The 23,759-nt window shown below is 56.8% G+C and overlaps 3 protein-coding genes across 5 annotated transcripts in view; 2 read left to right on the top strand and 1 right to left on the bottom strand.

The window, feature by feature from the left end:
* The window catches only part of Crlf1 (cytokine receptor like factor 1), a 13,679-nt gene extending 10,017 nt beyond the window's left edge, over positions 1–3,662 (bottom strand). The window contains exons 1-2 of one of the 2 annotated variants that reach the window (XM_023707160.1): positions 1,807–1,984; positions 371–502 (exon numbers count right to left, since the gene is read on the bottom strand). The gene's annotated coding sequence lies outside the window, so the exon portion shown is untranslated. Of the gene's footprint in view, positions 1–370; positions 503–1,806; positions 1,985–3,536 lie in introns of those variants that run through there. The other variant, XM_023707165.1, reaches the window with a different exon arrangement.
* An 886-nt stretch (positions 3,663–4,548) lies between these two features.
* Positions 4,549–9,482, top strand: Tmem59l (transmembrane protein 59 like). Of its 2 annotated transcripts, XM_023707166.1 has the most exons (9): positions 4,549–4,669; positions 4,966–5,197; positions 5,769–5,909; positions 5,994–6,094; positions 7,080–7,232; positions 7,816–7,927; positions 8,597–8,711; positions 8,812–8,929; positions 9,009–9,482. In XM_023707166.1, exons 1-9 carry the CDS (start codon positions 4,577–4,579, stop codon positions 9,135–9,137), a joined length of 1,194 nt encoding a protein of 397 aa, XP_023562934.1. In that variant the 5' UTR covers positions 4,549–4,576; the 3' UTR covers positions 9,138–9,482. The 2 variants fall into 2 exon arrangements, with proteins under 2 accessions (XP_023562934.1, XP_004646911.1); XM_004646854.2 differs by lacking the exon at positions 4,549–4,669 and having other exon boundaries at positions 4,994–5,197; positions 5,765–5,909.
* A 12,328-nt stretch (positions 9,483–21,810) lies between these two features.
* The window catches only part of Klhl26 (kelch like family member 26), a 24,477-nt gene continuing 22,528 nt past the window's right edge, over positions 21,811–23,759 (top strand). Inside the window, exon 1 of the mRNA XM_023707218.1 lies at positions 21,811–21,975. Within this exon, the coding sequence (XP_023562986.1) occupies positions 21,917–21,975 (59 nt within the window). The 5' untranslated portion in view covers positions 21,811–21,916. The remainder of the gene's footprint in view (positions 21,976–23,759) is intronic.

Below are 23,759 nucleotides of genomic sequence, written 5' to 3'. Positions count from 1 at the left end.
CCATCAGCCCGCCCGCCCGCCGGCGGGCACCGCGCGCCCCGCCCGGACTGCCTACGCCCCACCGCGAGCCGTGCGCCGGGTCCCGCACCCAGGGCCCCTTCTCATTCCCCACGGCCCAGGACTTCCAACCCCTACGGCTCCAGGCGTTCCACCCCCACTGGGGAGCCCGACCCCCCAGTTACCTCCTCGTACCTATGCCCACTGCTTCGCACTCCTTGTCCAGCCCTGCGTCCCTTTGGGCCCACAGCGGTCCTAATCCTGCCCTGCTCCTCCCCGACCCTCCCTCCAATCTTGCGTCCGGGTCCCTACCCCGTTCGGCCCCGCCCCCCATGGAGCGGTCCTGAGCCCCGCCCTCCCCCAGTCCCTCTACCTCCCCAGGGGCTAGGAAGTCGCCGGCAGCCCCAATCCTCGCGCCTAGGTCCCACCAACCTGGTTCTTCCTTCCACTTCATCCCTTCCCTCTCCTGTCCTCTGCACGAAGCCTCCCGGGCCCGGGAATTTTTCTAGAGGAAAAGAGTAAAGTAAGGCACGAAATCCTGGCGCTCTGTGCCCCTCGCACAGAGTGGTCCGCGGATATCGTGCAGCCTGAGACACAGATACCGCGTGGACCCACAGGGACTGCGGGCCCCGGGGCCGGGCGCGCTGGGGGTAGAATGGGTTCCCTAGAAGGAGAGTGGCAAAGACTGCTCCCCGGATGCGCACTCCCCCTCCCACGGAAAAATCCACTCAGCGGCCCCGCGGGTGGGGTGCGCCACGCGGTGAGTAATCGCTCCGGCGGCCGCCGCCCGCCGCCCGCTCCAGGTAACGCGGCCGCCCGGAGCGACGCATAGTTTATCTTCCTTCTTTTGCGCAAAGATCTTTCTCCTTATTATTTTTGGCCCCTGCCCGGGTTTCGGGACCCCTCCCGGCCGGGCGTTTCATCCCCCTCCTCCTCGTCCCCACCCAGTTGGGCGCGCAAGAGAACGAGTTTTTGTCTCTGAGGCCACGGGAGGGGGTGTCTGAAATGCGGGTTCCTGGGGATCCCAACTTCCCCGGTTGGGTGGCAGCCCCCAAATCCCTGCAGCTAACAGAGGCTCCTAACTGCCCCTTCCCTGAGGAGCCTGGGTTCTCCATGTCCCTAGCCAACTGAGAGGGTCAAAGGGTCTCCGGAGGGCTTAGAGGTCCCCCACTTTGTTCAGGGGGGAAAAGAAAGTAAAAGACCGACAGACAAGAGACTTGATGCCGGGCACCCCCATCTGGATCCTGGATGGGAAGGAGAAGGAGGTAGAACCAAAGCGGGCTGTCTGCGCTGGGGCGGCCCAGGCCTCTTTCGCTGTGTCTCTCCCTGCACGGGGCCAGGCACCTTAAGGTTTCCTCGGGAAGGTGGAGCGCGACAGAAGTCTCCCAAATCCAACTCTTGGCACATGGCAAGGCACCCTCTCCAGGGGCAGAGGGGGCCCAGGCCTGTTTGTCCCTCTGCGAATGGTGTCGTGGTCCTACCTGCCAATTGGTGCCGGAATGAGTGGAGGCAGAAGAGCTGAACTGAATTTAGGGTCCTCCCTTTCCCGCCCCTCCCCCACGGCCCTTGGCTTGCAATGCGCCCCAGGGAGTCTGGCCCCCACCTGGGGTACTTCTGACTTCTGAACTGAAATCCTTCATTTCCCCCTCCCGGCCTTGCTCCTCCCCCATCCAGCCAGGTGCTAGAGACCTGGAAGCGTGCGTGACGGCTCTCTCCTGCGCTCTTCCCACACGTCCAATCCATCAGCAGATCCTGTTGGCTCCGTTTCCAAAACACATCCCCAAACCGAGATTCTGACCCCCCGCCCACCTTGTCTTGGTCCAGGCCCCTCAGAGTCCTTCTGGGGTGCCGTGGTCCAGCCTCCGGTGTGGCTTTTACCCCTGATCCTGCAGCCTTTGTCTGGATGGCGGGCAGGGGGAGCTTTTGAAAGCAGCCCAGCCCAGCTTCTCCGCCCTCGCACCTTCTCCCCGTGGCCTCCCTGCTCCCTTCCCTTTGCCTAGCCTGGGTGCCCGGAATGCTGCGGGCTCCTCACCAGCCAGGCCCATTCTCCATGGCTCTTCCTAGGGCTAGGATGCTGCTCCCCACCCCACCCCCCAACTTCTCCTGGGGGTCCCAGGCCCTCCGAGAGGCCCCACCCACCCCGGAACACTGTGCCTCATTTTTCTTTTGATTGTCTTTGTAACCTAGGTTTCCAAAGCACCGCCTTCCCTCTCTTGAGTCTTTACTTCTTCAGACCTTGAGTACCCTAAACCCCCTTAGTTAGGAGCCCTATTGGGTTCTCTGAACACCGAAGAGGAGGAGCTCAATAAATATTTGCACAGTGAGAAGATGTGGGAGAATTCTTAGTCCCTCCAAGTAGCAAGAAAAGCCTCAGCAAGCTAGGGTCCCAGGCTGGCCATACCCCCTGACTTGCCGTGTAGACAGACTATACACCTTCTCTGGGCCTCTTGCAGAGACAAGAATGGATCACATCCCAGTCCTGCCAGGTCTCCCCCAGGAGCTGACTTCTGGCCTTTGGGTGACCTTTGCCCTATGCCTTGACTTTAAGGAAAGTGAGTTGACCTCAGGTGCACCTTTCCCTGCCCTTGCCCCCAGCTTCTCCATTAACTCCTTCCTTCCCACCCTGCCATCTCTGCTGAGAGAGGAACCCCTGGTCAATATTGACTGAAGCCCTTAAAGGTGGCAGGGAATGTGCACAAAGGTTGGGGGCTCTTCCATAACTCACAGGTCATCTATGGGTGACAGGTTGGGGGCCCTAGAGCCCCAGTTCCTGAGGAGGCACACTTGGTTCACTAGGAGCATCACCTAGGGGTCTGGTGGGAACCCAGGCCAGTTTAACTAAGAGCCCTCTCACCACACACCAATTTTGAAAGAGTGCTTGGCTGTGCGAGCCTTTGCTTTAGGGGTCAGGAGCTGAGGGCTGAGGCATGGGCTAGTGTTGGGGCTCTGTGCCCTGAGGCTTGGAATCTGCACCCCGGAGGCTGAGCCTGAGAGCCCCCTGATTCCTGGGCCTGAAGCTCAAGGTGCCAGGCACTGGAGTGGCCCTGAGACATCGCAAAGTTGCACTAAGTGCTGACCTGGGCTAGGACAGTGGATGCCCTGCCTCTCTGCAGCCCAAAGCAACCCTGAGTCTGGAGAAGAGGAGTACCACTTTTCTCTACTCCGCTAGCTGAGGGTGTCAGCAAGCCGCAGGCGCCGCCGTGCCTAGCCTCCTCCTTAGTCTGAACCCAGCTTGGGGATGGGGGTCATCAGGGTCGCTGGGAGGGCGGCCAGGGACAAAGGGCGCTTGTCTGCCGCCCGCCCTGACCTCCCGGCCGGCCGCTGATTCACGCCCCGCGGCCGCAGCGCCCCCCGCCTGCCGCCCCCGCCGGGCGCCCCGGGGGGTAGGAAGTGGGGGGGCGAGGGGCGGCGCCGAGTCAACTTTCCCTCTTAAGCCCGGGAGGAATGTCGGCGGATTTCCTGAAACCCGACCCGGCCGCCCGCCGGCTGCCCGCCCCTCACCTGGACTGGCTCCCCGGGGACGACGGGCGCGGGCTCACCTGGGGGCCGGGTCGAGGTCTCTTCCGCTGCCTGCGGAAAAGGGGGACGGCCATCAGTTTCTTTCCCTCGGCGCCCTACCCTCCAGCCTCAGTTTCCCCTCCTGCAAAAGGGCAAGCGGTGTCCCTCGTTCTTGCACCCTCAGCGATACTTCTCATGCCTTTGCAGGCCTCCGTGTCCTGTCGCCGGTCACCTGGGCCAATCTCCATGGTCAAGCTGCGCCCCGATTGCCTTATTTGGAAATGGGGCGATGCTACCAGTACTTGTCCTCTAGAGTGATTGCAAGAAGTGTTTGTTTGCAATCCTTGAAGGACAGTCATTGTGGAAAGGTTAAGCGCCGAGGACTGGGGTTGGCATGTGTGGGCTTGACTCTGCTCTGCCCGGGAGCCGCAAAGCTTGGGTTTTCCCACGTGGGATATGGGACAATGGGGGGTCACAACCTGCAAGTAGGTTCCCAAGGCCCGGCTGGCCTGGTCGCGGGGTTCCGGCTGCGCGGGAGGCCCTGGCCTGGCTGGGCGGGGCGGGGGAGGAGCGTGCCGGGATCCAGATGTTCGGGGTCCGCCAGGCACAGCCGCGCCTGATTAAGCCACGTGGGGGCTGCCGGGCCGTGAGATGAAAGCGAGGGGCCTGCGGGGAAGGGGCGCCACCCCCTCCTCCCCGTCCGGAACCTGCGGTGCCCTCTGACCCGCCGACCCCGCGAGGCTGTCGCCCGTCTGCGGGGGCGGGGCGTCGAGGGGACACACGCCCTTTGCAGGCACCTGCGCCGACCTTGCAGCCCAGCTTGGGACATCTGTTCATAAGATCGGGGCGTCCCCAGGTCCATGTTTGAAGAAGAGGGAGCTAGAGGATTCCTAATTCCAGGTCTTAAAGCCACGGTGTCGCCACAGGAGTGGTACTGATGGAAGCCACAAGTGTGCCTGTTTTCCCACGGGAACTAGGAGTTTTAATAGCCCCACGGGCGCCTCTGTGCCCTGTCCATAAAGGCCCCCGTGAGGGCCATTTTGGAGACGAGAACCCGGTTGTCCAGGTTCCTGCATCCGGCATGAGCGGTGGAAGGCGACGCCACTGTCAGCCGGGCAGCGGAGGGACGCAGGTCGCTGCGTCTCGGCCCTGGTGCCGAGGGAGACAGTGCCAGGTAAGGGCCCGGGCACCCTGGGCTCTTCGCCTCCACCCTCTACCTCGGCGTCAGCCTCACCGCCCATTTTCCCTCTCTCGTTCCTGCCCTTTGTCCCTGTGACCGCGTTCCTCTGGTCCCCGCGCCTGGCCCTCCTGACGCCCGTGGCCCGTGGATCTAGCGTCCATCCTGTCTTCTTTTGGCTCTGGGCCATCGATACCCGGCCCTGGGGACCCCAGACCCGGCAGTGCCGGGGGCCGGATCCACCTGCCCACCCCCCCCTAGGTGCCGCAGCCCACCCCGCCCCCCCTTCCCAGGCTGCCTCGCTCGCTGACGTCAGCGCCGCCCCGCAGCCAGCATCCCGCACCGGCGACCATGGCTGCGGCCGCACTGATGTCGCCGGCGCCGCTGCTGCTGCTACTGCTGCTAGCGTCCCCGCCCGCCGCCCCCGCGCCGCCGGCACGGGACCCCTTTGCCCCCCAGCTCGGGGACACCCAGATATGCCAGCAGCGCTGTCGCGAGCGCGACCCCGGACCGCAGCATTCACAGGTGACGCGCACGACTCGGGATTCTCTGGTGGGGGGCAGGGATGCAGACCCGGTGACTACAACACCAAGGTCCCTCGGAGGGGGAGAGTGTCCGAGGGTCACTCCTAGAACAGCAACGATGTTCCATCTCCAGAGTGAGGCCGGGGTCCCCAGGGGGGACAATTTGGGAATGAAGATCCCAGCCTAGGAGCTCGACGTGGGGGGTCCTTCAAGGCCGGAGGGGGTGGGGCTGAGACTGCGCTGCCACCTCCGGCGCCCCCTCCCTCTGCTGCTCAGGGACCCCCGCGGTGCCCAGGGCCCATCTCCCGCCTCTGCGGCCTTTTTAGAACTACGCAACTACTAGTTCCTCAAGCCGTTAGCGCCCCAAAACAGTTTTAGAGGCACCCCCCCTTCCTGAGGTCTGGGAATCTCTCCCAAGCCACTGCTTCCCTGAGCCCCTCATTTCTCCTGAGAGCTAAGAGCTCCCAATATTCCTGGCTTTTGCCAACCTCACTCGTCTGCCTAGATTGAAGGACCAACACCCCTTCCCAAACACCCCACCCATTGCTGAGCCCCGTGTCCCCCCAAGGCAGGGCCCGAGGTCCCCACAGGGTCTCCATATGACAGGGCCGTGCAAATCAGCGCTTGTGAGCGGGGCTGCCGGCTCTTCTCCATCTGCCGCTTCGTGGCCAGGAGCTCCAGGCCCAATGCCACCCGGACTGAATGCGAAGCAGGTGAGGGCCAGGGTGGGCATGTGCTCCAGGGTGGTGGCAGGGGCCAGGAAGGGCGGGTCCAGTCACCCCAACCCGCCCCCGCAGCATGCGTGGAAGCCTACGTGAAGGACACTGAGCAGCGAGCCTGCCGCGAGGGCTGCTGGATCCAGGTGCCCCAACCAGACCCGGAGACCCAGCCAGAGAAGGTGGGTGCCCTATACTCAAGTCCTGGGCCACCCTACCAAGAAACCCCCCCAGCCTCTGCATTCCATCCAGTCCTGCTTAGTGGCCTCAGCCAAGCCCTGTCACCTGTCCAGGCCCAGTAGTCACCTCTGGCATGGGACCTCCCACTTGTCATCCCATCTCCTCCCCCTTTCTAGGAGTAAATAGCCATAAACACAATCACAATGCATTTATCAATCACTTATCTTCATCTGGCCCTGGCTGTAGCCTGCCCAAATTTTTCCTGCCTTGTGGACATGCTGGGCGTGTTTTCCTACTGTTTGGGGGCCCAAGGGACAACTCATGTTATGCAGTTAGAACTGTGGTGAGGCCACCAGACCTTGTGACTACCTTGCCTGAGCTCCTCTTTGGTGTCACTAGGGCTGCCAGGTGGTGGTCTCAGCAATTTCCCTGGGACAAGGAGGTGGCCGCGGGTATCTGAGGTGGGCAGAGCTGAGTTTCAGGGCACAGCACCCTCCCAAGTACACAGGGCCTAGCCAGAAAGGACCATTTCTCATCGGCATCCAGGGGAAACTGAGGCAAGGAGGTACACAGCATAACCATAGACCTGTGGTCTGGGGTTCCCCAGAATGCCCTTTCCCTACTTTATTCCTCTGCACATCCAGAGAAACAGTCCTGTCATTTTGTCGCCTCTTTTCTTTGAAATGGGACCAGAGATAAGGTTTGTGGTACCTTTGGCTGCTGGTCACTTAGAATCTAGGCCACACCAGGGGCTGGGCAAACATTATTGAAGCTTACAGCTGTCCTGTGAAAGGAGACTCCCCTACCTCTGTTTTAGGGCCCAGAGAGGCCAATGAATTTTCCCAGGGCCGCACAGCAAGCCAGATGCCATGTGTAAGTCTATGCCTTAACCAAATTGCTCAGCCAAACCCAAGATCAGCCAGGTGCCCTCCCATTCACAATGTTCTACTTTGTCACCATCATGTACCTTGGGCCTTCCCTCACCAGAGAAAGGTCCTGGAAGCTCCCAGTGGGGCTCTGTCCCTCCTGGACTTATTTTCCACTCTCTGCAATGACCTTGTCAACTCGGCCCAAGGCTTCGTCTCCTCCACCTGGACATATTACTTGCAGACTGACAATGGAAAGGTGGTGGTTTTCCAGGTGAGAAGACTGCTGGGGCCACCCCAGGGTTGGGGGGTACAGAGCCCACAGGGATCAGGCTTTGGGCACCGCTGGATCCAGGAGCTGTGTCTCACAGTTGTGGCCCTCGACCCTACTTTCCTTTGTGGTGGCTTCATTTCTGGTTGTGCTCTTTCCTCCTGGCCGCAGAGTGGGTGCTGGGGCTCTAAATTACAGCCCCTCTGGGATTCTGGAGGGGCCGTTTGAACGTACTGGAGGTGGGACCCAGGTCCTTAGCACTGAGCCGTATCCGCAGCACTGTTTTTGTTTTGAGACAGATTCTGTTTACTTCCCAAAATTGCACAGGCTGGGCTTGAACTTGCAGTCCTGCCTTAGCCTCCCTGAGTGCTGGGGTAACAGGTGTACGCCACACACCCAGTCTTTGCTGAGCTGCAGTTGGCCCTGCCTGGTTTATCTAGCTTCAGAAGCTAGAGGACGGGGTTTGACAAACAGAGACCCCGTGAGAGTAGAGAATGTCTCTGATGTCACAGCCTACAGGGTCAGGGGTGTCCCCCCTGCTTGTCTGTAGTAGAACTTCCCTGCTGTCTGTTCTGCTCTGCCCCAGACCCAGCCTGTGGTCGAGAGCCTGGGCTTCCAGGGGGGCCGCCTGCAGCGAGTGGAGGTGAACTGGGATACCTGGAAGGGACGGCATCCCGAGGCCCTGGAAGTACACGTGGGTAAGGTCCAGCCCACTGTCACCAGAGGGCCCATGGACCATCTCCCAGGGTTCCACGGTCCCATTTCCCAGGGCTCTATGTCCATCTTCCAGGGTTCCACAGTCCCATTTCCCAGGGCTCTATGTCCGTCTCACAGGGTTCCACGGTCCCATTTCCTGGGGCTCTATGTCCATCTTCCAGGGTTCCACAGTCCCATTTCCCAGGGCTCTACGTCCGTCTCACAGGGTTCCACGGTCCCATTTCCCGGGACTCTATGTCCATCTTCCAGAGTTCCACAGTCCCATTTCCCAGGGTTCTACGTCCGTCTCACAGGGTTCCACAGTCCCATTTCCCGGGGCTCTACATCCATCTCACAGGGTTCCCTGGTGTGTCTGTAGGTTCTTTAGTGCACCTCCCAAGGTTCCATAGCTCAGCTGCTTGTCCATCTCTGAGTGTCCCTTGGTCTGTCTTTCCGGACTACATCTTCTGTCTCCCCTGTTCTCATGCTGCACTCCCAGGGTCCTGTTGCATGTCTCCCAGGGTTCCACGATCCATCCCCAGTCTCCACTCCGGCACCCCATGGTCCACTGCCCCAGGTCCTGCCTCCTTTCCCCACTCCGTGGTAGCTCCATGCTTCCTGTGGCCTTGTGGCAGAACCCTGGAGGCCGCTGAGCGATAGCCTCCTCTCAGACCCTGTAGGCCCCTTGGACAAGGTTCACAAGGCCAGGATCCGAGTGAAGACCAGCAGTAAGGCCAAGGTGGAATCGGAGGAGCAGGACAGCGACTTCCTCAGCTGCATGTCCCGGTGTGTGGCAGGCCCTGGGGGTGGGCAGGCTATGCTCTGAGGGCTCCTGCTCCTGCTCCTGCTCCTGCTGGGTCAGCACTGAGCCTAGGCTGGGTTGCAGACGCTCGGGGCTGCCCCGATGGATCCTGGCCTGCTGCCTCTTCCTCTCCGTGCTGGTCATGCTGTGGCTCAGCTGTTCCACGCTGGTGACTGCACCAGGCCAACACCTCAAATTTCAGGTAGCGGGGACCAGTGGGGATAAAGGGTGGGGTTGGGGTCCTGTCTGAGCTGGAGACTCAGCACCCCTGGCTCCCACAGCCGCTGACCCTGGAGCAGCACAAGGGCTTCGTGGTGGACCCGGACTGGCCGCTGTACCCGCCTCCGTCACATGGTTGCGAGGATAGCCCCCCACCCTACAATCTCAAGCTGGACCTGACCAAGCTGTAGCCCCACAACTAAGGGGATGCCCCAGGACCTCTCTGTTCTGCACCTCAAGTCTAAGGTTGGGGTGTCTCCTGCCCTATCTTGCACGCCTCAGTCCTGGGGGTGGGTCTGGCCTGGGCTCTTCCACTCCCTCTTCCTTGGGCTGCGCTTCTTCTGTCTTTACTCTTGTGGCTTTCAGAGTATCTGACCCGTTTTGTGTCACCTTCCTTTTTTCTCTGTCCCCTCTGTAAGGGGCTGAGGCACAGTGGAGCCACTTCCTCTGCAGCTTCCTTCTCATCCCTGAGATCCGTAGACCCGCCCCTTTGGGAGCAGGGACCCTGGGGACCTGGTGGTGGGCAGAGGAGGGGCGGGCTGGGCAGGAATAAACGCTGTACAGAAAGGCCTTCCTGGTTGCGCCTCTTGTGTTTGATGCTGTGCCCGCCCGGGGAGTGGCCTGCCGTGGCTGTGACTCACAGCCACCAGCTCCCTTCATGCTGCCATAGAAGCTCCCGGAAGTTGCTGCAGGCAGAAGGCACAGACCAGCTGCCTTCTGCAAGGACAGCCACCTCTCAGGCCACCATCCAGGGACAGCATGTCTCTGGAAAAGGCTGGGCTGGAGCTTGTGATCTTCCTACTTCAGCCTCCCAGAGTGATGGGCTGACAGGCGTGTGCCCCCATGGCCAGTTTTTATTTTTTAAAATTTTTATGAAAATATTTTATTGGGGCTGGGGAGATAGCTCAGTAGACTAAGTGCTTGCCTGGCTAGTGCAGGGTCCTGAATTCAATCTCTGGTACCGCAAAACAACAAAAAAAGGAATTATTTTTGTATTTATTTATTTATTTATTCATTTGGTACAGGGTCTTACTACACTGTTCAGACTCATAGTGATTCTCCTGTCTCAGGCTCCCCAGCACTGGGATTATAGGTGTGCACCACCACGGTGGCTAGCACAGCATGTGGTACCAGGGATTGAACCCAGGTTCTCGTGCTTGCCAGGCAGGCACTTAAGACTGCCGAGGTATCTCCCCAGCCCCATCATGTCCACTTTAAAGAAGCTATTTTCCCCCTTCAATTTGATATACCTTTTATTTCTTTTTCTTTCAAAAGGAGCTATTTTCAAAGGCCTGGGCAAAGTTGGGGCAGCCTATGGGGAGAGAGGCAGAACGAGGGACATGGATGAAGCTGTGGTTTTGGGTCTTGGGCTGCTGGGAGGGAGGCTTGGTCCTGTCCTCTGCTGCCTGTGGTCCTTCTGCAGGACACCTGGGGGACTGACCACAGGGCTGCCCAGCGCCCTGGGCTGCCACTCGCTTCCCTTTCCTCACCAACATGGCCCTCACTCCAGCAGACTGGATCCCTCCCTCCAGACCTCATTAGGAGCTGGGCCTGCAGCCAGCGAGTGATAGAAAGGACTCTGGCCACCAGAACCAGAAGGGGTTTCCTGGCTGAGAAGATGGCTCAGCAGCATAAGGGCCTGACTGACAAGCACAAGGTCTTGAGTTCAATCCCTAGTACAAAAATAAAGGGGAGGGGAGGCGTGGTTTACTGGGAGGACACAGATTGTGGCCTGGGCTGCCAGGGTGGGACCCAGAATGTCACTTGTACTAGGCAAAGGAGCTACCACTGAGCCATGTCCCTGTTCCTGTTTCTTTTTTTCTTTTTTGGTGGAACTGGGGATTGAACTCAGGCCCTTGCACTTGCCAGACAAGCACTTATTCTACTGAGCCATCTCCCCGGCCCCTTATTTAATTTTTAAAAAATGTATTTGGTGCAGGGTCTCACTATGCAGCTTGGACTCATAGTGATTCTCCTGTTTTCAGCCTGTCAAAGCATTAGGATTACAGATGTGTGCCATGACATCTGGACTCAGTCACTGGCTCAGGGCACCCAAGGGCGGCATGCAGTACCAGGAATCAAACCCCAGTCCCTGGGCTTGCCTAAGCAGGAGATTAGTCTGCTGAGCTATCTCATTGGCCCGTGGACTTGTGCATCTTGATCTTGGCATCTGTAGGGGATCGTGGAGCCCACCAAGATGACAGGATGACTGTCTACATATTTGCTGTTTTGTTATTTTATCTTTTGGTTTTTGAGATGGGGTCTTGCTGTGTAGCCCAGGCTGGCTTTGAACTCATGGTCTGTCTGCTTGAGGTTCTCCAGGGCTGGGATTATAGGCACAAGCCACCAGCGCATTCAGCTGCTTTCATTTCATGGCCATTTGTTTGTTATGTCTGTGGGTTGTTTGGGGTTTTTTTGCCCCCCACCCCAGGATGCCTTCAGGGCAGGTCTGGTTCGGCTTGAGGATGAGGGGATCGAACCACAGCATCATGAGCCTGACAGCTTTGTTTCAGCAGGCACTTAAACACCTGAGCTAATGGGCAGGCCCTGGTGTCTGTGGTATTTAAAGGGCTACTGCCAGATGCAGTGGTACCAGCCTGGCATTCCAGCTAGCCAGGAGGCTGAGGCAGGAGGATCTCAAGCTGAAGCCCAGTCTGGCAATTTAGGGGAACTGTGTCTCAGAATAAAAACAGCTGGGGGTAGCTTGGTGGTAGAGTACCCCTGGGTCCCATATCCACCACCAGTGTAAGCAGCTAGCCCAGTGCCAGCTGAAGGACCACTGTCCTCCCCCCCTGCCTGGGCAGCTCTGGCTTCCTGAGAGCCTGTCTAGATGCTCCCTGATTGGCACTTCAGCAGATGCCATCCATGAGACCCACCACAGGCTCCAGCCAGCCTCCCACCCACACTGGCCTTGTTTCCATGGCTACCGCTGAGGTCCCTGCACCTACTCCAGGCTCCCTGGCCCCCTCTCCCACCCCCACTGGATCCAGCTGGTGTGAAGCAGAGCCCATCCAGACCTCGCTGACTTCCGGGGTTCACAGCGGCTGAGAGGAGTCCAAACATCCAAATGCGCGGGCGAGAGCCCCCCCAGTCCCACTCCACAGTCTATTCCACCAAGGGCCCTGTCTCCGTGATCCAACCCCATGCTGCTGTCCCTCAACTGCAGGCCTGTTGTGTTCCTTCTGACCCCAGGGCCTTTGCACTCAAGTGCCTCTGCTGAGGCCATTGCTGAAAGGGCTCCACGTCAGTGGGAGAAGACCAGCCGCCCACAGTGCCACAGGGCCGCTCAGTCGCCCACATCTCTGTCCATCTTCTTTGTTCCTTTCCTGCCGCATTCATAATTGGTTTGTAATGATTTGTTTCAATGTTGGCCCTTTTTTTTTTTTTAATCTATCCGTCATTCCTTTTTTAATTTTTATTTATTTTATTTGTGTGTGTGTGTGTGTGTGTGTGTGTGTGTGTGTGTGTGTGTGTGGCCAGCTCAGCCCACCAGGGGGTGGGGCTGGCTGGCATGTGGTGCTGGGGGATTGAACTGCGGTCCCTGTGCTTTGCTAAGCTTGTTCCAAGTAGTGCTTTAGACCACTGAGCCATCTCACCAGCCCCTATTTTTTATTTTTTTATGATACTGGGGATTGAACTTGGGAGCTTGCACTTGCCAGGCAGGCACTTATGCTGCTGAGCCATAACCTTGGCCCTGGTTTTTTTTTAAATTAAGAAAAGTCTATTTATTTATTTATTTATTTATTTATTTATTTATTTATTTATTTATTTATTTATTTATTTATTTGGTAGAGGATCTCACTATGCATCTTGGATTCATAGTGATCCTCCTGTCTCAGCCGGGGCCAGCACGGCATGCGGGACCCGGGATCCAAACTGGGTCCTTACACTTGCTGGGCAGGTGCTTAGACCACCGAGCTATCTCCCAGCCTGTTTGTGTTTTTGTGAGACAGGGTGTCACTATGTGAGCCCAGGCTGGCCCCCAACACATGGTGATTCTCCTGTTTTGGCCTCCAGGGTGCTGAAATTATAGATGTAGACCACCATGTCCAGCTTATATGGGTGTTTGTTTTTTATTTGTTTTGCTCCATGTGTCTAGTGCATTGATTGTTTTGTTTTGCATGAGGCGGGGTCTTGGTTTGTAGCCAGGCTGGTCTCATACTTGTGGAGATTCGCCTGCCTCAGCCTCCCAAGTGCTGGGATGACAGGTGAGCCACCCGATGCCTGGTTCAGAGACTCTTTTATGTCTTCCTGAGCTGTCCCTTCCACACCAGCCTGGGCATACTGCAGATGCAGGGCTGCCATGGCCTCGACTGCAGCACTCACACATGCAGACCTTGGAGGCATGGCCCAGCAGTCCCTCCAGGGCCTCTGTCCTCTGGGCTCTGTCCACTCCTCCATCTTCCGCCCGCATCCCACGAGGACCTGCTGGTGCTGGTGGGTGGCTGGTTTGTGTCATGGCAACCGGCAGGCACACCCATGTGTCCAGCAGCACAGGGTTGCCATAGCAACGGACCATTGCGTTCCCTGGTGATGAGGACAGGGATCTGCCTGGGGGTGGAAACTACTGTGGAGGGAAGGGAGTGAGGAGGCCCCAGCGTCCACGAAAAACATAAGGGATACTGGAAACTCACAGGGAGGATGGGAATGGGGCCTGTTGCTTCATGAGGCTGGAGTTCAGGCCGGGCCCCCTCCTGGGGCTGCCCATGCCCCCGCTGGGGTCCCCACAGGGGCTGTGCCTGGTGGCTGTTTCCTGTGTGCCCCCTCTGGCCCTCGCTTCGGCTCTCCTCTACCTCTGGCACCTCGCAGCTCAGCCCAGACCCCTCTAAGTCACAATGCCCCAACTGAAGCATTTATCATGTTGACGATTAAGTGGTTGCTTCTTTGCTTGTGTGATGAGTGGTTTAATAAATGGTCCCTCCACCAGATGCGACACTCTCGGCGTCTCAGTCACAGCTGCGTCCCACACACTGAGGAGGCTGCTCGCAATACATCTTTGTCAACACTCCTCCTCCTCGCTGTGCCTGGCCCATTTTTCTAGAGCCCATGTGGCCTCATCTCTGTCCCTTGCACCCCCCTGGTGATGGTCTAGGGCCTTCTACGTTATGTCCACCTGGCATATTTGGGACATTCCAGACCTTTCCACAATGTTCAGAAAAGGCCCAGAATGTTCTAGAACATTCTGACTTTAGCTTTTACTACCTCCGGTTATCACCTCCTCAGGGAGGTTCTCCTTGGTCTTCTTGCTAAGTCAAGTCACCCTCTCTCCCATCTCGCAGCCTGTTTTCTTAATGGCAGTCATTACCAAGTGGAAAAGCTTTGGTCACTCATCAATGTATGAGTCTGAAATGTGACCTTCCCATCATAATATACACTACAGAATATCCTGGGACATGCGGGCAGGGTTTTTGTCTGGTGTGACACCTAGCAGGAGCCCAGCACTCCATTTTCTGGAGGCTCCTTATGTTCTCTCTCAGTCACACTCCAGAAGTGGCCCCAGCGCTGAGTTCTACTGGGGATCGAACTCAGGACCTTGAGCTTTCAAGGCAGGGTCTTATGCCACTGAGCTATATCCCCAGCCCTGTTTGTTTGTTTGATTTTTGTGGTACTGGGGATCAAACCCAGGGCCTTGTACATGCAAGGGAAGATTTCTACCACTGAGCCACATCCCCAAATCTTGTTTTTGTTTTTGAGATAGGGTCTCCCTACGTAGTCCAGGCTGGCCTGAAACTTGCAGCAGTCCTCCTGCCTCAGCCTCCTGAGTACTAGATAACACGTGTGGGTCACCATGCCTGGCCTCCAGCTCAGTTTTAATTCTTTTTTTTTTTTTTTTTAAATTTTTTATTTATTTATATGTGTGTGTATGGCCAGCTCAGCCCACCAGGGGGCGGGGCTGGCTGGCACGTGGTGCTGGGGGATTGAACCGTGGTCCCTGTGCTTTGCTAAGCTTGTTCTAAGTAGGTGCTTTAGACCACTGAGCCATCTCACCAGCCCCAGTTTTAATTCTTTACTGTGAAATAAGAGCTCACTAAATTGCTAAGTTGCCCAGGCTGGGCAGGTACTTACGTCTTGCCTTGGCCTGCCAGGGTGCTGAATCCCAGGCATAGGTCACCACTCCTGGCTGCTGTCATTTTTGTAGTGCCAGGGATGGAATGCAGGGACCCACGTGAGTTAAGCAAGGGCTATGCCATGGAGCTGTGACCCTGGGTTCCCTCCAAGATGTCAAGTCCTCTCATACATGCTGTGGAGAGAGTTGGCATGCAGTGTTATTTAGGGACTCATGACAGGAAGAAACAGCTCTGTGTGTTGGGCGCAGACACGATTTATCTCTTGAATATTTTCCATCTGTACTTGTGCGCAGTTGGGTGTGTGGAGCCGGGTGCAAATGGCCAGCTGCACTACCAAACACCAACGGGCGTCCTAAAGTGGTTGCACCAATTGACACTGCCACCAGCTGAGTGTGACAAGCAGGCTCTAAGCCACCACCATGTCATCGGCGGAGGGGCATGGTGCGGGCGTCTGCGACATGTGCTCCACATGTGGGGAGCCCTGGTTTTGCCCCAGCACTGCCGAAAGCATGGACAGTCATGGCTGCTCCCTCCCCGGGACATGGCTGCGCTGGGCAGGGGGTGTCAGTCCCTTCTGTGGGGCCCTCATAGTCCATCCCAGGCACACACGCTTTGGGAAGAAAGAAGCTCCCCGGCTCACCATTGCAGAGGCTGGAAGTCCAGGTAGGATGGCTCTGCTGAGGGTTCTTTGGCCTGTGTCCTCTCATGGCAGATGACAGTGTGGGGCATACATGGGGACAATTCATCATCCCCTTTCTCTTTTTTTTTTCTTCTTTTGTGTTGGAGATGGAACCCACAACCATATAGCACTGAGCTACAGCCCAGGCCCATCTCTTTCTTCCTTCCTGATTCTCTCCCTTCCTCCTACCCTCCCTTTCTTTTTTGGTTTTACTTTGTGGTTTTGGGGACAGGGTTTCACTGTGCAGCCTGGACTGGCGTTGAACTCACAGCATAGCTCAGGTTGGCTTTGAACTCCCAGCAACCCTCCTGCCTCACCCTCAAGAGAGGGCTGGAGTCACAGGCTTGTACCTCCATGTCTAGCTGGGTCTTTCTGCTCTTTCTATCATGTGCCACAGCCAGTCAGCCCATGATAGGGAGAAGAGAGTAGGTTCTCAGAGGACACAGGGAGGCCAGAAATGGCACTGGTCTGCAGGTGACCAAGGGAAGCCATGGCAGACTCTACCTGGGAAAACTACTTCATTCACTAATTCATTGATTCATTCACCCATCGTGAGATTAGCTGTGGATGAATGCCAGATGTGGGGTTCTTTGGATCCCAGCAAGGCCCCAGCTTGGGCACAGATGCTGCCAGGAGTGGGGACAAGGTCCAGGCAGAAGACAAGCAGGAGCTCTGTTGAGCATCCCAGAAGAGGAGGTGCCTGCGGTGGCATAAGAACTCGGGAGGAGGCACACCATCTTTCCTTTCTTCCTCTCTGGGGTGTGTGTCCCGTGGCTGCCATAGCAAGTGATGACAAGCTGGGTGGATGAGCACAACAGAAAGTAAAGGCAGGTGCAGTGGCACGCATCTGTGATCCCAGGCACACAGGGGCTGAGGCAGAAGGGTCCCAAGACGAGGCTAACTGTGTGAAAGGGTACAGCGAGACACTGTCTGAAAAGAAAGGAAAACAAAACAACTAGATTGATTCTTACAATCCTGGAGGTCAGAAGCCCAAACTCAAGGTGGCGGTAGGGCCGGGGTTGTAGCTCCATAGTAGAGCGCTTGCCTAGCGGACAGGAGATCCTGGGCTTCACCTCCAGCACTGCGAAGGAAATCAACGCCATAAAAGGCTGAAAGCCATGGTTGTGGGCTATGGTGGCAGACGCCTATAACTGCAGCATCTGAGAGGCTGAGGCAGAAGGACTGCAACTTTAAGGCCAACCTGGACAATTTAGTAAGATCCTATCTCAAAATAAAACAGTGGCTGGGGTATAGCTCAAAGGTAGACCAGCCGCTAACGCATGTGAGGCCCTGGGTTCTACCCTCAGTAGCTTTTTTAGAAAAGATAGAAGGCCAAGGCTTAGTGGCACACATCTGTAATCCATGAATTTTGGGAGGCTGAGGCAAGATGATTAGGAAGCTTAAGTCCTGCCTGGGCAACATAGCAAGACCCTGTCTCAAAGTAAAAAACAAACAGACTGTGAATGTAGCTTAGTGGCAGAATCTCCACGAGTTCGATACTCAGTACTAACAAAAAAAAAGAAAACAGCTAGGCTGGATTCCTGCTAAGGACCCAGGGGTGAGCTATCCGGTCTCTGGGCCAGCTCCCAGTGGCTCTGGTTTCCTTGGCTTGAAGCTGCATCCTCTGAGCTCTGCACATGAGTTTATCCCCAGCCCCAGGTCTTTTCTCTCTCTCTCTCTCTCTCTCTCTCTCTCTCTCTCTCTCTCTCTCTCTCTTTTGTTTTTTTGTGGTACCAGGGATTGAACTCAGGACCTTGTGATTGCCAGGAAAGTGCTTATTGTACTGAGCCATCTCCCCAGCCCCTATTTTTTATTTTGAGATTTTTTTTAATGAAGTTCCCCACAAGCTGTGAAGAAGTGATGGAACCATTAAGAGGCAGGGCCTTTTGGGAGGTGGGAGGCCGGCCCTGCTCCCCCACCCCCGCAGGTCAGGTGGCCCATCCTTACCCCATACTTTTGAATCTCAGCCGTAGTGCCACGATAACCTCTTTTCTTAGTTGTGAGCCTCACCCTGGCATTTCAGTATAATAACTCGGAGGCTATTACAGGTTGGCTCGCCTTAAAGAGCAATTCTGTACCCACCTTGATGTGGATGGGTCCCCAGCACCCAGAATAAGGCGGGGGTGCCCAAGCACTCTCACCGGGCTTCCCATGTGGCCTGGCCCCCTAGCAGCCTAGAGCCCTCGCTGAGTGGCATCCCTCACCTTCCCTGGGCTTGATCTCAGCAGCAAGGTCCCAGCCCTGAGCAGCAAGCAGGGACAGCAAGGCTAGAGGCCAGAAGGAAGGTGTGCAGAACTGGGGACAAAGCTTGCTTGTGGTGGACAGCCAACTTTCTGGCTCAGTGTCTTTGTAGAAAGGGTGACTAATTCTCTTATTTATTTATTTTTCTCTCTTTTTTCTTTCTGGTGCTGGGGCCAGAACCCAGGGCCTTGCACACACTAGGCAAGCTTACCCCGAGCTCCACCCCCACCCAGGGTGACTAATTCTCACCAAGAGCCGGGTTCCATTCCTTAATTCCCATTTCATGGACACGGATGCTGAGACCACCCGGCAGCCCTATGAGCGCCGCGGTGATTCACTGGCGCACTATGTGTTTATCTAACGTGTGTCTGCTGCTGTCAGGCAGCACGGCGGCCAGAAACAAAACAGCATCCTCATCCCTGGGGAGCTGACATTTCGCTGGGAGAATGAATGATAAGGAGGAAGGGAAGCGTCTGACAGCTCCGCAGAAAGCTGAGCACAGAGCTGCCCTAGAAGGTAGCCATTCCATACCTAGGGTTCTGCCCCAGAGAAACAAAAGTAGGTGCTCAGGCAAGTCCTGGGACACACGTGTTCGTGGTGGCACTGTTCAGAAGCCACCCAGAAGCAGAAATGAATAAATGGCCACTAGACCTACATAGATATATACAAGGTGGTCCTTCCTGGGTGGAATATTACTCAGCCATAAAAAGGAATGAGGCATGCTATATGGATGTTGATACATGCTCTATGGGTGAACCTCAAGACTGGTGCTGAGTGGCAGAAGTGAGGTATAAAAGACAACACAATGTGTGATCCTGTTGACGTGAACTGTCCAGAACAGAAGAATCCACAGGGACAGGAAGCAGATCAGTGGCTGCCAGGGTCTGGGGGAGGGAACTGGGGGAGACTGCTCATGGGGAAAGGGTTTCCACTGGGTGGGTGGAAGTGTTCTAGTCCTATATAAGACATGGCCGTTGTTTGACCTCCCAAATGTACCAAGAACCCTTGGGGGTTGGGGGCAAAACTCAGTGGTGGAGTCCTTTCTCAGGATGGGCGTGTCTCTGGGCTGCATCCCCAGCACCCCAAGAACCAATTGGCAAATAATTTTTTTTCGTATTTTTTAGGGAAGGGTATATAGGGTGTTCAGGGTCTCACTACTAGATCAGACTTGTAGTGATCCGCCTTTTTACAGTCTCCCAAGAGCTGGGATTACAGGCGTGCACCACCACACTCAGTCTCAATTGCCATCTCAGTGTGTCCCGGGGACAGGGCTGGCATGGCAGGCCCAGGGATTGAACCCCCAGAGCCTGTGCCTGCTTACAGGTGCTTTAATGTGCTGAGCTATTTCACCAGCCCAAGGTAAATAAAATTTTAAAGAAAGTATAAAAACTACCCATCCAGATGCTGTAAAATGAGGAATTTTGCTGAGTTCGGTTGGTGTATGCCCTTAGTCCTGGTTCTCAGGGAAACTGAGGCAGGAGGCTTCTAAATTCAGCACCAGTCTGGAAAACTAGCAAGATTCTGCCCCAGTACAAGGGAAAAAATCCCAAAGATCTGAAGATGTAGACACAGCTGGCTGGTGATCTATCAGCAGATGAAGAGCTAGAGGCAGTGAGGAGGAAAGGGGAATGGGCCTAGAGAAGCTGCCGGCCCACGCAGCAGTGGCCTCTGGTGGGCTGGCCCCTGGCCCCAGCAGACAGTTGCCAGGAGCCAAGGCCACTCCAGGCTCCCGCTTCCTGCTCTGCAACACCTGGGCTGTGTGGGGCCTGCATGCTGGACCTGGGCCCATAAGGCCCACAGCTGGCTGGGCCATTAGGGAGGGGAGAACAGGTGGTGTGGCCCCTGTCTTTGGGATCCCATGCCTGCTATGGACCAGAGAGTGACCAGGCTATGGATGGGGCCTGCCATGTTCTGGCTGGTGGCTTGGCCAGCTCACAGGCCATCCTGCTTGGATGGAGTGCATGTGGCGAGGTCCCTGCTCCGGCCCAGTGATGGCAGCCACTGTAGGTTGGACCAGGAACCCTGGGGAGGGCACCCTGGTTTTTCTCCTCCCAGCCCACATCTCAACTGTGCTGCAAATGCCTTCCAAGTGCATCCCAGCTTCCAGCAAGGGCCATGAAGCCCCGTCTCTCTAGGTTTTTATGCTACTAGCGATGGAACCCAGGGCTCACATGCACTAGGCAAATGCTGTGCTAGTGAGCTATGTTCGCAGCCTGTTTCATTTTATTTCGAGACAGGGTCTCACTAAATTGCCAGCAGTGCTCAAGCTTGCAATCCTCCTGCCCCAGCCTCCTGAGTAGCCAAGACCACAGGCAATCATTACTGTGTTCAACTGAGCTCCTTTGGTTCTGGCCTAGATTATTTTCCTCCTATTGAGTGTCCCTAATTGAAGATGGTTCGTCCCCATCTCTGAGAGACATCTGGTAAAGCCATCACCAGTTTCTCTTCTCATTTCGCTCATAGGGTGTCTTCATAGTGACTTCCCTAAGGCTGCCTTCCACCCAGCCTCCTCCCTCCTCTCTGTCCCTCGTGTCATCTGCAGAAGCAGCTGACCCAGCACCACTCCTGCGCCAGGACCTTCACACAAGCTGTCCTGCGTTCTGTGCTCTCAGGGTGGCTCAGCCCCCAGGATGTTGTGGGTCTGCAGCGCAGGTGCTTTGCACATAGCAGGTTCCTGGAGAAGCCGCTGTTCTTGTTGCTTGCCAATGGCTGTGTGTCTGTGCCGGTCATGTGGGTCGAATGTAGGTATTTAGGGAGCCTGTGGGGGTGGATGTTGTTGGCTCTGGCTGTACGCGTGGCGGGGGCGTGAGCTGGCGAGTCTCTGTTGATGGGGGTGGATGAGTGCATGCAGTTCATCAGAAACAAAGGCTGGTGAGGCAGGTGGCTGTGGGTGGGTATCTGCACAGCCTGATGGCCTGGCCTTCCACAGCTCTGTGTTCACTGGCTGCCACCCGCTCACACCCGGCCCCTCCCCTTTCTCAGGCTCTGTCTCTGACCTCTGGTCGTAATATCCCCACTTCAACCTGGCTTTCACAGACCACATCCCTCCCTGGCCTGTCCCCCCCATCCTGCACTAATCTTCCTTGTACCCCTCCTCAGCCCAGCCTCTCTCTTCAGGAAGGCCTGGGCCACCTAGGCCACACCCGCCCCGCCTCACGACAGACCACGCCCCCGCTTGGACAGACCCTCTCCAGCCATAGCTCCGCCCCTTGTCAAAGGGCTCCACCTCAATTCCCTAGCCTGTTCCCTGGTCAAGCCCAGGCTCCACCTTGTTTTCCTTAGACTCTCATCTCAGCACTCTAGATACGCCCCTTTATCCCACTCTAGTTAGGCGCTTGCTCTAAGGCTTCTCCTTACTTAGCTTTCACACCAGGTCGTTTTGGCCACGCCTCTCCATGCCCCTCCCATCACCCCATGCCACGCCCACATTATGGTCCGCCACGCCCCCTACTCTACTGATTCCATAGTTCATTTTGGGCCCCGCCTCTTCTAGGACATGCTCCGCCCCCAGCTCCATTAAATACCGCCCCTTGTCAGGCCCCGCCCCCGGCCGCTTAGACACACCCTTCCCCAGGGCGGGCTCTGCCCTTGTTCTAAGGCTTGCCCCAATCCCATACCTCTCTCCCTATCTCTGCCTAGACACTATCTCTTCATAGGCACCCCCAACCCGCCCACCCAAACATGCCTCCTCCTCAGGCTCCGCCCCAAATCTCCAGACACGCCCCTTCATCCGCTCAGACTGCTCTTAAAACTCCACTCTTCAGGCTGGCTTAGCTCTAGCTCTCCTTCTTTGCATAAGAGGCCCCGCCCGCCACTAGCTCCGCCCCTGCGGAGACACCCGCGCCCTCGGACCACGCCCAGCCTCGTGGCCACGCCCCCACTGGACGGTTCTCCGCCCCGCTTCTCGCGTCTACCGCTGTCTCCCCAGTCGGCGCATACAGCTCCCGTCACTCGAACGCGCGGCTGCGGTGGTGGTAGGAAGATGGCGGAATCCGGGGGCAGCGGCGGCAGCGCGGGTCCGGGCCAGGAGCGCCCCAGCAGGTGAGTCAGGCCTGCGGGTATCCGACACCTGTCTCCGGCCCGCCGGACGCGCTGGGAATCCTGGAGGCCCGGCCTGCGGGAGGAGGACCCTGCGCGGTTCTGTGGGCTTCACGGGGCCAGAGGGCTTCAGAGGAGCGGCTGACGGCTGGCCTCCAGGTGTCTGCGTTGGGCACCGCGGTGCTGGGGGGGGCCCGACGGTGATGGGGCCCCGGGACCTGCACATGTCAAGGTCTGGAGGCTAACGGCCGAGCAAGGCCTCGGGCAGGCTTGGCGGTGACCTGGGGGGTCTGTTGCGGAGGCCCACGCCGAGGTTCCCGGGGCTGCCAAAGGACCCAGGGCTGCCCGAGAGTGTGCTGGTGTGCTGAGGCCCGTGGGGAGGCTGGCAGTTGAGGGCCTGACAGCATGAACTGGGAGGGGACCCTTGGCCCCAGCAGGTCCTGAGGAGAGGGCGGGGTCTGGGGTGGAAGGGACTCCACAGGTTCTGGGAGGCTGGGGTATGTGTTGAGGCTAGGGAATGCCCTCCTCCAGAGGTCTGCCAGAGACAGGCTGTGGGAAACAGACCGACCTTCCTTGGGGCTCCTTCCTGCCGTTCCCTTGGGGTTCGCTGTCCCTCCCCCAGGGCTGAAGAACTTCATATGGGGTCTTGCCCTGGCATTGAACGGTGGTTAGAGGGAGGCGCCTTTTCTTCACAGCTAAGACTTGAGATGGGTTGCTTGAACCCCAGATTTTGCCAAAAAGTTATAGATGATTCTGTGCTTTAAGCATTGCCCTGGAGCCTCCGGGAAGAGCACCCACTTTAGGAAGCTGCACCTCCCTCTTTTCACAGACAGGCCAGCCCCTCTCACCGAGCCCTCCAGAACCCTCACCTTGCTCAACTGGCCAGCAGGGGAATTCATGCTCCTCTTTACTGGTAAATGTATGGGAGCCAAGGGCTGCCCTCAGCGTGGTGGTTGGCCAAGTTGGGCCATTTACAGTCAGGGCACAAGATGCTGAATGGCACCTTGGCACTTCCATGTGTGGGCAGAGCAGGCAGGGGCCTGCATTGGCTTTGTTAGTAGCTATGGAGAGTCAAGGACCTCTGTGACCAGAGGACTGACCAGTGTTTTGGGGTGGAAGTGGGGATGGGCAAGATTAGAGGCCTGGAATGTGCCAGTGCACACCTGTAATCCCAGCCATTCAGGAGGCTGAGGCAGGAGGCGTGCTCAGAATTTAAGGCTAGCCTGAATTATGAAGTAAGACTGTCTCGAACAAACAAACAAACAAAAAAAGGGGAGCCAGCAAGTCCTAGGTCCTTGCCTTGGGCCCTGGGTTGGGTTAATCTGGGACAAGGACTTTCTGCTTTGTTGTTTTTTATTGTTGCCAGGGGTGGAACCTAGCACCTTGCTTGTGCACACTAGGCAGGCACATCTACTGAGTTCACCCCGTCTCTCTTTCTCCCCCATCCACAACTGTAGATTTCACCCAAGCGTTCTCTACCAATGAACAACATCATCAGCCCTTTTGGACATGCTATTTTGAGGCTATTGCCAAGCCTAGCCTCAAATTTGCAGTTTTTCTGCCTCAGCTTCCTGAGTAACTGTGCTAACAGTTGTACACCACAGTGCCTACATTGGCTGGCTAAGGCTTGTGTTCATTCGTTTGTTCATTCTTTGCCAGTACTGGGGATTCACCTGAGGGCATTTGTGCTGAGCTACGTCCCCAACCCTTTTCAAATTATTTTTTAGTTTGAGGCTATTATGCCTTTCCTTATGATAGCCTGCCCTGTCCCCTCTATGATATATATA

This window comes from Octodon degus, unplaced genomic scaffold (genome assembly GCF_000260255.1).
Source record: "Octodon degus isolate 3935 unplaced genomic scaffold, OctDeg1.0 scaffold00282, whole genome shotgun sequence".
NCBI classification, from domain to species: Eukaryota; Metazoa; Chordata; class Mammalia; order Rodentia; family Octodontidae; genus Octodon; species Octodon degus.
The sequence above is the reverse complement of the archived record's forward strand: the minus strand, read 5'-3'. Positions and strand labels throughout refer to the sequence as shown.

Bases quoted from the DNA above. Each gene is read 5' to 3' on its own strand.
- Tmem59l (XM_023707166.1), top strand. From the start codon at position 4,577: ATGAGCGGTGGAAGGCGACGCCACTGTCAGCCGGGCAGCGGAGGGACG. The intron at 6,095-7,079 runs GTGGGTGCCCTA...TTCCCTCACCAG, and splicing joins CGGAGACCCAGCCAGAGAAG to AGAAAGGTCCTGGAAGCTCC. The intron at 7,233-7,815 runs GTGAGAAGACTG...GCTCTGCCCCAG, and splicing joins GAAAGGTGGTGGTTTTCCAG to ACCCAGCCTGTGGTCGAGAG.